Below are 12,425 nucleotides of genomic sequence, written 5' to 3'. Positions count from 1 at the left end.
ACCTCCTATCACAAAGTTTGCACCCCAGCTTCCTGCCACAACATGGTTATATAGGGGGGTGCTTTAGAGGAAGTACTTTTGCAGTAGGTATTTTAATATGAATTCTTACCTAGAATATCTAAGAGTCTTTTCTGTTCAACTAGAAATATAACAAAGATATGTGTGGATACACACACACCCCACAATTTTTTCCAGTTATAGGTGTAATGAATGTTTACTGTAAATAGCAATTCAAAATTGCAGAACTGCACATGGTAGAGAGTAAAAGTTCCCAGCAGCCTCATCCCCTCTTGAGCATGAGTCTATAACCTGAGCTTTATGTTCCCCCTGCAATGGATGCAGTGTGTGTAAATGACTGGTACATTTTTCTGGTGAGTGTGTTCATAACTTTCATCAGATTCTCAAAGTTGTATGTGATCTAAATATCTGTAAACTACCACAGTAAGCAGCCTGGTGTCAGTCCTCCCAGAATTTTGTCCATGTCTACATGAATATATAAATAAATACATTGTACTTTTATAAACATGTGTTTTTTCATGCATAGACTTGCAAAAGTATATATGACATGATATATTTCATTTTTAGAAACCAGAGTTCTGCTCTCTGTTGTTTGGCAGGCTATTTTTCTCCTTCGTAATAAATTGTAGAAATGTTTCCATAGGAGAATGTCCAGCTTTACTTTCTTCGGTTGCATGGCTGCATTCATTTATTAATAGCTTTTCCTCTACTGATGAGCAGCTGGGCTCAGAAAAGCTGGACTTACCTTCAGAGTTGGCCCTAGCCTTTGTTTCCATGGTGCTGCTGAGTTAGGTCCACAGGTGCTGTGTCTCGGCTACCAGTGCTACAGCACCAGACTGACACCCACGAGGTCCCAGAACTCAAGCTGGCAAGGGGAGCAATCTCATCCCATCACCTGCTTGACTAAAGGGAGCCAGCCAGTAAGGGGCTCTTCCCCGGGCCTCGAGCTCATCAGAACAGAAACACACTGGAGTCTCAGCCCAGGGCTCTGTCCCTCCATCCTTCCACACTGCCCTGGAGTGGTTAGAGAGATGACCCTCATTTTCCTGATAATGAGTCAGAGTTTTTATTTTCTCCCAACAGGTTAAGCATTAGATACAAGTTTTGGTAAAGGGTAAAGTTTGCTATTTTTACCTCAGTTGTTGTTTGGTTGCTCAGTCGTGTCCGACTCTTAGTGATCCCATGGACTGTAGCCCACCGGACTCCTCTGTCCACGGGACTTCCCAGGCAGGAAGACTGGAGTGGGTTGCCATTTCCTCCCCGGGTGCTCTTCCCGACTCAGGGATTGAACCTGCATCTCCTGCATTGGCAGGCAGATTCTTTAGTGCCGAGCCACCTGGGAAGCCCATTTTTTTACCTGCAGAATTAGCCCAAAATAGAAATTTTGATAAACCCCAGCATTGGGGAGGCAAAATGGGGAAGCAGGTGCTCTCACTACATTTGGTGGGAATATAAAATCTGTTGCTTGCTGTCAGAATTTAATATTACAGTTTTGTCCCAGCAACTTCACAGCTAGGAATTTATCCTACAAATACACTTAAAAAAAAAAATCCAAGTAGACATACGAGGATGTAAATTCCATTGTTTGTAATAACCCAAAACTGGGTGGGGTGGGGATTGTTGAAATGTTCATCAATATGGAATTGGCATAATAAATAAATTGTAATAGATAATTTTTAAAAGTAATTATGACTTTTATTTTTCTTTTCAGGCTGCTGGTGAAGTTGCAAGAGCTGAATTATAACTTGAAAGTCAAAGTCTTATTTGACAAGTAAGATATCTCTAATATTATCAAAGATACATATACTATTGAAACGTTGGTTTTGTTAACTAAACATGGACTGATGCAGCGGGGCTGTTTGTTAGTGATTCCAGCAGATTTAAATCAGTAATTCCTGGGTCTTGGGAACTTTCTCTAAGAGCTGGTATCAGTGTGCCTTTTTAGACTACAAATGAACAAAAGTATGAGAGCATTTTATGCATATGTGCTTGTTCCAAGCAGCTACCACCTCAACTAGGCCAGCCCCAGAGAAGGGGCACTTGATCAGGCTCCAGGCCACCGTGATTCTTCTGCCAGTGTGGGCTTGTTTCTGGAGTGAAAGTGATGGCATTTTGGGGGGCATGTATGGAGCCTGCTGGCTTTACACTTGTCTCTTCTGAACAGTAGGGACCCAGGAATGGGCAGGCTCTCAAGAGGTCTAAATGGAGCAGGTCTATCCTGTTTTGTCCTTAGACCCTGAACCCAAGCTAGCAGTGACCTAGGCAGTTACATTAAGGAACAAGATGGCTTAGCCCCTCCCATCCCCCCTTGATATATATTTAATGCTTTTGTTGATGTGTTTACTAAGTTTCAAAACCATTTATGATACTCCAAGTCACTTTCCTCTGGCTTTCGTCTCTTTCTAGTCCTGTAACTGTAGCCCTCTTTGTTTGTACTTTTGTTTTCCTCCCATCTTCTTTGGTTTTTCTGTGTATCAGTTAGCTTTTGCTGCATAACAGATAACCTCAAAACCTAGTGGCTTAAACTCAGAAACTTATTATTTCTATTATTCTGTGGACTGTGGGTGGTCCTTCTAGTCTGAGCTGGCCTGGTTGCTGCTGGGTGGTCTAGCATGACCTCATTATTTGTCTGAGGTCTTGGCTGGGATAACTGGGCCCTTCTCTGTGGGGCTGTCAGAGTGGCCAGCCTGGGCTTTCTCACATGGCAGCGGTGTTCCAAGTGGATCCAAGCAGCAGCGTGCTGGGCTTAGTAGGCTAGACTTGGAACTTGCACAGCACTGCTCCCATCCATTGTCTGGAAAAGCAGGTCAAAGTCCCCTGAAATTCAAGGGACAAGGAAATACATTCTGTATCTTTAAAGGAAGAATTGCAGAGGTTTTTGTGGCCACCGCAGTTTTGCCACAGTCTGCTTAACTCAGTATCTCTTGAGGTTTGTTCTTGCCTTTTTGTCTTTTCTGTCTGTTCTAGTTCTGAGTTTTCTTCTTAGTTTTGACAGGAAAATCGCTCAGTGTCATAGCTGACAGTGATTATCAGCCACAGAAGCATTGAATGTCTAGTTGGGACAGGAAAGGAAGCTAACTCATTTAACTGGGAGTGCACTAATGGTCTCTGACCTTCACCTGCCCCTAACATACATTATTTTTCCAGAATATGACAACATTATCACTCAACTTATGTAAGATTCTGGTCTCTCAAAATTTTAACCTCAGATTTAAAACTTGGCAGTTCCCCCAAATGATTGACTATTCAGGTACTTTGATGAAAGCATTAAAACTAATAAAGAGCAAAAATAAAACTCAAGCTGTCTCTTTGGAGGGTCCTCTGAGTTCTGGAGCCCAGAGCAGTGCTCTCTGCTCAGTCCCCAGGGCTTAGCTCATTGCCTCCTGCAGAGGGAGTAGCTGCTCGTACATTGTGATAACTCGGGCTTACATGCCTGAGGGTGTGCTGTGTGCTCTCCCTACCCGTTAACTAGTTTCCTCCTCCCGGGGTGCTGTGTGGTCGGTGCTGCCAGCAGGATGTACAGGAGAGAAAAGGTGAGGCCCAGGGTACTTGCCCAAGGTCCCTCAGCACAGCTTGGCAGTGCTGGTGTGGGTTGATTGAGGGACTGAGTGAATGATAGGGAAGAAAAGCCACAGGTATAGATTTATTGGTTATTAATCTTATACTTTTATATGTTTGTGAATGCAAATTTCACATTTTAAATACACATGTATGATTACATTTTTTTGTTTCCTTGCAGAGATGTGAATGAGAGAAATACAGTAAAAGGGTACGTTTTGCACTCTGTTTTGCTCTCTGCTTTGTTTATGCGTTGCTTTAACAGTTCCCAGCCTTTTAAGTATCCTTTCCCTGTGTTGTCTAGGTTTAGGAAGTTCAACATTCTGGGCACTCACACGAAGGTGATGAACATGGAAGAGTCCACCAATGGGAGTCTGGCGGCAGAATTCCGACACCTGGTAGGGAGACCCATCTCCCCCTTTTCTGCTGTGTCTGGCTTATCAGGACTTATTTGCAATGGAGTGGCACTCTGCCATATGTGATGTAGAGGGAAGTCTCCCTGGGAGGAGACTTCTAGAGTTTGTGGCTGGTGACTTCAGCAGCACTCTGGGAACCTTGGCTCCTTCTTCTTATCCCAGGGCTCTTCACTCTCTCTTTCTGCTTGTCTCTCTGACATACCTTTGTTGAGGGGAAGTGAGCTCAGTAAAATATTCCATAAACCAGTATGAACACAAGCTCTCTGCATGTGGTCCCTCGATGACCTCAGTGATCACTCACTCTAGACTCTTGGAATTTTCCTGAAGGTGATTCCCCCACATCCTGACTGGTGCTTTCCCCACTCCAAGTGTGGCAGACCCCAGGGGTCTCTCCTGGGTCCCTTCGTCACCATCTCCTTTCTGGGGTCTCGCCTGCAACCACTGTCTCGAGTGCTTTGTCTCCAGAGCAGTAGGCCCGGGCACTGGGCAGTGGAAACCAGCAGAGGGGTTTATACGGGTGGTGCCTTCTCCCCTCTCTCCCTGGAGATTTGGGGCTGCCAGGTGTTCTGCAGATGTGTTGGTGCTGAGCCCTATGCACTTCCTGGCCTGGAACCTGCAGGGAGATTCAAGGCACCCTTTTTCTCACTGGCAGCCATCTCATGAGCCTGCAAACTCATGGTTAGGAAGCTGGACCTTAATTGAGAGCCTCTGTCCAAACCGGGAGTCTGAGGGTGTCCAGAGCTGTTCGGGGGCTCCGAGTTGCTTCTTTAAAACCTACATGACTGAAGACCTTTTCAAAGGACAGTCTGAGAGGCTTGAGACACTGGGCCAGTCTGGGAGATTCTGCCAAGGGAAGTAGAGGTGGGGGAAGCTGTGCCCAAAGCCTGGGGAGCATGGCACAGCTGGTGAAGGTGATGGGGATGCTTCAGGACAAGCTTGCCCAGGGGAGGGAGCAGCATGCCATTTCCCTGGCTCCTGAACCCTGTGGTGTTTGCAGGGTGTCAGGACGCTGGGGAAAGGCACTCCCCCTCCACCTCATAAACCCCCACAAGGGTCACTTCCCCTCCTGTTCTGCATCCTGAAAATATTTTCACCTCCTTCTTTCTTTTGTTTTGATTTGTAGATGGAAGTAGCAACTTTGAGGATTATTATATAGCTATTTACTAAGATTTTTTTTTTTTTTTTTTTTGTAGCAACTGAAAGAACAAAAAAATGCCGGTGCCAGAACTAATGAGGTAAGTCTTTCTCTGTCATGACTGGTCTCTTAACTAGCAGCTCTGTCCAGGGAGCTTGGCTCCATGGCCCTGGTGGTCCCGGCTGGCCAGGGACAGCTCACAGAGCGGTGAGCAGTGGGAAGACCCGCAGGTGAGAGCAGCAGACAAGCTCTGGGACGTGGTGTATGTGTGATAACAGTAGAACCACTCTGTGCTTGTGGTTTCTGGTTGTCAAGGGATTCTGCACATGAATTTTCTGGACCCTCACCAACAGCCCAGCAGAATAGGTACAGTGGGCTACTGTGTTACTCACATTTCACAGGTGAGGAAATTGGACCACAGGAAGTTTGCAGGAGTTAGCTAAGCGTGCACAGGGAGTAATTGTCAGAGCTAGAGTCAGAGGCCAGCTTCATGACTGCCCTGCCAAAAACTGTGTGTGCCCTGTCCAGTGCCATTATCCTTCTGTCAGCCCCCTCGTCACAGCTTGTCCTTGAAGAGCTATGTTTGGGATGCATTCAGATATGAACCATGGGCAGAGGACAGAATGGCTGGAGTTGCTTTGGTTTGGTCAGATTTTGTTCTTTGTGCCTGCCTAGCACTCTGTCCTTCCCTTCCACAACCAGCAGAGGGCGTGTGGAGCTGTGGGACAGGTGCCTGCCTGGGCCTGACCAGGCCTCATTTTTGGATCTTGACTCTCAGTGACCAACTAGGGACTTAATTTCCTCTCCCAGGAGCAGGAATGGAGTCACACCTCTCTGGTTCTAAGGTTGTTGTGAGGCTCACATTAGATAATGTGTATGAAGGCACTTGGAACACAATAACGTTTCTACCCAAACCAACCAAGGCACTTTATAACCTGCCAGGCTTATGCAAATCCACTGTCCTGGTAGATAATCACACTTGGAACATGTGTACACTTTCCACCCCTTGTCAGCCTGAGGTGTGCAGCCCAGGCCAGGCGGGTCCATGGTGGGCAGAGGGGACTGAGGGCCAGGAAGCCTTAGATTGTGAATAAACTCATTAGAAGTTGCTATTTCCCTACCGACATTTTTTCCCCTTGATCCATAACCCTTGCCATAATATTAGAAATCTGGTCTTTGAGAAAACACTGAGATACTCGGGATAATTAAATCTGGAATTGATTATTAAAAGCTAGAATCTTCTAAATTGTGCCTGATTGGGCTCCTGCTTTCTGGAGCTTGTTAAAATGCTTAGTAGTTTCTTGCTAATTGCAGGATCAGTGAACGAATCACTGTATTCGTTTTTTTTTTCCATTTTCTTTTTCAAGGGTCCTCTCATCGTCACTGAAGAGCTTCACTCCCTTAGTTTTGAAACCCAGTTGTGCCAGCCTGGTTTGGTCATTGACCTTGAGGTAAGACTTACATGTTCCAGAAATGGGAAACTTTATTTTTACTTTAAACTGATCCACGTATTTTTATTTTAGATATACTTATCTAATTGCCAAGAAAAAATTGCTGTTTTCAGCCAGTACTGTCTCAGTGCTAATTTAATGGTTCAGTCTGCTAGAGAACTAAGCTAACCTTTGTCTGAAGTGAAAGTTGCTCAATTGTATCTGAATCTTTGCGACCCCATGGACTATACAGTCCATGGAATTCTCCTGGCCAGGAAACTGGAGTGGATAGCCTTTCCCTTCTCCAGGGCATCTTCCCAACCTAGGGATAGAACCCAGGTCTCCCACATTGCAGGTGGATTCTTTACCAGCTGAGCCACAAGGGAAGCTCCAATAAGCCAAATGTTCCAGTTGAGATGTCCTGTGTTAATTTTTTATATGAAGCTCTGACATTTATTTCTTAATTGAAGATATATGTCAAAGATAACTTCAACTAAAAACCAGAGACTGTACCTTTACATTCTTAATTTTCAAGAATAAAATATATGCAAATATACATAGGGTTCCTTGTTAGGCTGTGAGGCTGCATAGTGGTCTGCAGGTACTGTTTCTGGGATTCGAGGATTTCAAGGTCTTTGTCATCTTGTAGACGACCTCTCTACCCGTCGTGGTGATCTCCAATGTCAGCCAGCTCCCAAGTGGCTGGGCCTCCATCCTGTGGTACAACATGCTGGTGGCAGAACCCCGGGTAAGGAAAACACATCCACTTTCATACCAGGGTTTAAAGACCCCCCTGCTCTAGTTCTGCATATTTGAAAGAGCCTGTATGGGCCAGATGTTGAGGGGAAAGTGGCACAACTCAACTCATTGCTAAGGAGCTGAGTAATTCTGGAATAGCGAAGCATTCCAGAAGCATGTGTATGTACTAGAAATGAAAAATTATGATTTTCCTTCCATGTGAATAATCTTGGGCAACAGATGATTTTGTGTTATGCTTTTTTAAAAATGTATACACTTGCTAAACAAGCAGGCTCTGTTCTTAAGAGTACGGATACTCATGGTCCATTAGTTACAATTGGTTCCAGTTATTCACTGTACTTAGGTTCTTTGAAGTCACTGTGAACACTGATTTAGCGGATACTGAATCACTGTGCCTGAGGGAAGTATGGGTTCCCGTCAGCCTCTGGCGAAACCCTCGCATCTGCAGATCAATACATCACCTTGTTTTGTTTAAAGATCCCTTATCTAACATACTTGTTGATTCATTAACATCGAACTCATGGCAAACAGCTTTATAACTCAGTCTGAACAAAACTTCTATATCATGTGCATTAGCTCCTTAAGGCATTTAGGAACACTAGACAGCACTTCAGCTCGCCTTTGAGGGGCATTTTAAAAAATGAAATCACCAGCCAAAAAACATACAGAAATGCAAAGACCACAGCATTAAACAGACCTCAAAGAAGACACTTGGGTGTAGTGTGAGAGCTGAAACAGGAAGGCAGAGCATAGCTTTGTTTGACTTCAACCGGAAACATACATGTTTGGCGACTCGAAGTTTTCACGGCTCTGTGCCTGGGTATGTCCACAAATGAATGCCAAAGTGCCATGAGTATTGATTCGGGAGTTAAATTTTAGTGAGTAGATAAATGCACAGATATGAGTCTGCAAATAGAACTATTTCTCTTCCTCTGCTGTGAAAATATGTGTGTCATAGACTAGAACTAAACTTTGGCACAGATCCGTGTTTCTATGCTGAGCTTGTGACTGGTGACTCATCAGTGGCTTTTAGCTTCTCGGTGTTTTCTTTCTAGAATCTGTCCTTCTTCCTGAACCCACCTTGTGCACGATGGTCTCAGCTTTCAGAGGTGCTGAGTTGGCAGTTTTCTTCTGTCACCAAAAGAGGTCTCAATGTGGACCAGCTGAACATGCTGGGGGAGAAGCTTCTTGGTATGAGCATATTCACTTTTTATGTAACCAACAATCAAAATTCATAAAAAATATCTTGACTTCTCCTTTCCCCCCTTTGCTCTTCATCTTCAAGTTAGGAGAGTGTTAGGAATCTATTGGCTTTTCCAACTGCCATTTATTATAGGTAAGTGAGAGTGATGCCTCACTTTAGAAGGAGATGCCGACTTGACAGAAGATTTAAATGAATCATTTTCCCATTATCTCATATTAACATTTCTGAGCAAGGCTCCTAAGGGAAAGATTTCTGAGTTATGTAAAATATATTAGTTGTGGTGAAAATAAATTCTTGGAGAAAGGTGAAGTCTGAGAAAGATGAAGTCTGATTAACCTTGGGGAGAAAAAAGTAAGCCCCCAGCATTGTAAGAATCAGGTCCTGGGGCCACCCACCCCACAACACACACCCAGGTCTCTTATGTCAGGTGGCCCAAATGGGAGGAGACACTGTCCACATCAGGGGACACCCATGATCAGCACGGCCTGATAGGCAGGGTCCAGGTCAAGGTAGAGAATTCCCTTTCAGTAGCTAATGTCATGGATTTATTAGTCTTCTACACTAAGCAAATCTAAGACCCATCAGTCTCAAGGTCAGATCTTCAATGAATGGGGATATCTGAACTATTTTTTTTTCTAAATCCACAGATGGCTTTTTTTCCAGATTTGCTTTCTGTACAGCAGAGCTGCATGTCCTGCGGGCATCAGTAGACTTTTCCTAACCTGGATAGCTCTCAGCAGTGCCCTCTCTTGGCCATGTAGCTGTCACAGTGGGGGTCTTATGCAATTTAGTAAAAAGTAAGGAGTCACCTTATTCCATCCCTTGTTTGCTGAGAGTTAAGACAGATACCCTTCCTGCCTGTAATGGCTTATCTGCGATTCTCTGTGAAGAGCGGTGTCAGTCTCACCACTTCTCATGGCTCAGCTGCTTTAGTTTGTGTAGGTGATGACCCCTAGGCTTCCTTCCCCTTTCATTTCTCTCACTTGCCTTTTGATTTGCCTCCCGGAGCCTGTGTCCTATTTGGAGGAAGGCTGAAGGAAATACCTAATTAATATCTAAAATAAGCCTATAAAGTTGTGTCAGTTAAATCGATCACCTGCAAGTGATTCTTGGTCCTAGTAGTTTGCACTTGAAAAAAAAACTGCAGGGTCACTGGGAGAGGAGCCTGGTAAGGAAGGAGAGGGAGGAACGGCAAGTGCCATTGCACAAGGAGGGCCCACCCTAGGCTTCTCCAGAAAGCACAGGCAGTTAGTGTTAGTGATCTGAGACTCCTGACCGTGTACATACACCCTTCCTTGGTTGAGTGTTGGCTCTTTGAGAGCAAATACAAGAGCCATCAGCCCAGCCAAAGCTTTAGAATTGATTCCCGGTTCCTGAAAAACCTTGTTTTTATTTGTTTAGGCCCCAACGCCGGCCCCGATGGTCTGATTCCATGGACAAGGTTCTGTAAGGTGGGTGCTGTCTCAGATTTACACTCTGAGTGCTTTCTGCTCTCTGTAGGGTTCTTGGATTTCTCAACACGGTGCTGGCTGCGCCATGCTTGCTTTGGCAGGTTCCTCTAGCCCACGGAACCCCTAGGACAAGTTGTTTACTTTCCTTCAGCGCGAAGGTTAGGCTCCAAGTGTGAGTCTGACAGGAAGCACCTGTCTGTGTGATAACATTCTCTCACATCCGAAATGAGGCCTCTGTTTGCTCACACTGGACCCTGGCTTGGCAGCATGTTAGCCCCGTCCGTGAGTAACGTGTGCTCTGTGCCGGCGTGGACAGCCCATGGGCCAGATGACCATCCCCGAGCCTACTCAAGCAGGGGCCCAGTTCAGGGGGGTGGTAATCAGACCCCACGAGGGTCACCAGACAGTGCTGACAAGCTCGAGCTACTGGAGTTCAGCAGTGGGAAGCCACTGTGATCACCCAGGGGGTCGTGCCCTGGCTGGGTCACTAATGTTTGGAGAGGGAAGCAGTGTCTGGCTCAGGATGTGGAGAGCTGGGTGTCTGAAAGCTGATAAGAAGGGGAGGGACGGCTCTGTAGGAGACAATGCTAGCTTTGGCAGCTGGGCAGTCTTTGCAAACTAAAACCCGAGGGTAGGAGGAGACAGGGAGAAGTCAGAGTTTGGGATTTCTTGGTTTCTAATGTATGCATCTATTTACTTGGCAGGAAAATATAAATGATAAAAATTTTCCGTTCTGGCTTTGGATCGAAAGCATCCTTGAACTCATTAAAAAACACCTGCTTGCTCTCTGGAATGATGGGTAAGGGCCACATATAGATGTATTTTTGAAGCATATGTTGAGCACAGACTCCAATACTGCAAGGCAGAGATAGTCCTGACCAAGACAGACTTCATTATTTGGCAAGACTTGTGAGCATCCCACTGAAACAGACGCTTACAGGCTGTCCCTTCAGGGATTCATTAGTGGGCCCTCATAAGATTAAACTTATACTTCCATAATAAACATATATGTATTTTTTAATTAATTAATGTTTTATTGAAGGATAATTGCTTTACAGAATTCTGTTTTCTGTCAAACCTCAACATGAATCAGCCATGGGTACACACATATCCCCATTTTCAAAGCTGAGTTTAAAAACCCTGAGTGCTATGCATGCATTCATTGTACAAAAATTTCTTGAGCATCTTCTTTATTGCCTCCCAGTAAGGAAGAAAAAGCTATTTTTAACACAGTAAGTTTAAAGTGTTAGTCGCTCAGTTGTGTCTGACTCTTTATGACCCCATAGACTGTAGCCCACCAGACTCCTCTGTCCATGGTGTTTCCCATGCAAGAATACTGGAGTGGGTTGTTATTCCCTTCTCCAGGGGGTCTTTTTGACCCAGGGATCGAACGTGCGTCTTCTCCATTGCAGGCAGTTCTTTACCAACTGAGCCACCAGGGAAGCCCAACTCAGTAAATTGTTTCTAATTTATTCCCAGGGTCAGTTGAGATTTCAGCAAAGAGATTCTTAACTTGGTCAGCAGTTAAGAATATGAAAATGGATCGTCTGAGCCTTCCTTTTCACTGTAAAAGATAAATAAATTCAGACATTTTCAATCACCAAGTGAAAATGAAAGGCTCATTAATCCAGAAAGTATTTATTGATCATCTGTTGGCACCAGGTTAATGAGTTTTTGGGGGAGTTAAGCATATATACGTATGACTGAAATGATTCCTGAAGTGTCAATGAAATAGATTTTAAAGCATCTAAAATAGTCAATACATTTTTATCCTGTGTTCTTGTGTCACGTTGTAGTCATCTTGGTTGGTAAATGAGCAGGAAAATTATCGAGTCATGACCGAACCTCAGAATGCCTCCGTTGATCCCTTTCCACATCCAGGTGTATTGTGGGCTTTATTAGCAAGGAGCGAGAGCGAGCCCTGCTGAAGGACCAACAGCCCGGGACGTTCCTGCTGCGCTTCAGCGAGAGCTGCCGGGAAGGGGCGATCACGTTCACGTGGGTGGAACGGTCCCAGAATGGAGGTGGTAAGCCAGGGTTCCTGCACACACCCCCATTCGACCCACAGGTGCAAGCCTTTCCTCTACCGCAGATCAGCTCATACAAATAATGAGCCTGTGACATAAAATTGCAGCTCCTCTAGCCCACCCCAGTTGAGCTTCCCTAATAGGATTTATTGCATACCCAAGAGTTTGTGGGACTCTGCCTGGAACCTGTTGTGCACATAATGGTTGTTTAAAAGACAAGGTCACGTTCTTTCCTCTTGTTCAGGTTTGATACCTGTAGGTGAAGAATGTGAGTGCCTATGACTGGCAGCTAGTTGTTGGGAGGAAACCCATCGTGTGCAGGCATAAGCTTCCAGACCCACTGAGGGGAATCACGTGTGGATGTGCTAGGATGAGGGCTGGTTGTTTGAGGGGGTCCTGGGACTGGTTCTCCACCCTGCCTTCAAAC

General features: G+C 45.1%; 1 protein-coding gene across 3 annotated transcripts in view; it reads left to right on the top strand.

Moving 5' to 3' along the window:
* The window catches only part of STAT1 (signal transducer and activator of transcription 1), a 45,267-nt gene that overhangs the window by 22,674 nt on the left and 10,168 nt on the right, over positions 1-12,425 (top strand). For 2 of the 3 annotated variants that reach the window (XM_055572946.1, XM_055572945.1), the window contains exons 12-21: positions 1,730-1,789; positions 3,758-3,787; positions 3,881-3,974; positions 5,186-5,227; positions 6,495-6,578; positions 7,207-7,305; positions 8,372-8,507; positions 9,922-9,971; positions 10,676-10,770; positions 11,853-11,998. In XM_055572946.1, the coding sequence (XP_055428921.1) occupies positions 1,730-1,789; positions 3,758-3,787; positions 3,881-3,974; positions 5,186-5,227; positions 6,495-6,578; positions 7,207-7,305; positions 8,372-8,507; positions 9,922-9,971; positions 10,676-10,770; positions 11,853-11,998 (836 nt within the window). The remainder of the gene's footprint in view (positions 1-1,729; positions 1,790-3,757; positions 3,788-3,880; positions 3,975-5,185; positions 5,228-6,494; positions 6,579-7,206; positions 7,306-8,371; positions 8,508-9,921; positions 9,972-10,675; positions 10,771-11,852; positions 11,999-12,425) is intronic. The other variant, XM_055572947.1, reaches the window with a different exon arrangement.

This window comes from Bubalus kerabau, chromosome 3 (genome assembly GCF_029407905.1).
Source record: "Bubalus kerabau isolate K-KA32 ecotype Philippines breed swamp buffalo chromosome 3, PCC_UOA_SB_1v2, whole genome shotgun sequence".
Classification (NCBI taxonomy): domain Eukaryota; kingdom Metazoa; phylum Chordata; class Mammalia; order Artiodactyla; family Bovidae; genus Bubalus; species Bubalus kerabau.
The sequence above is the reverse complement of the archived record's forward strand: the minus strand, read 5'-3'. Positions and strand labels throughout refer to the sequence as shown.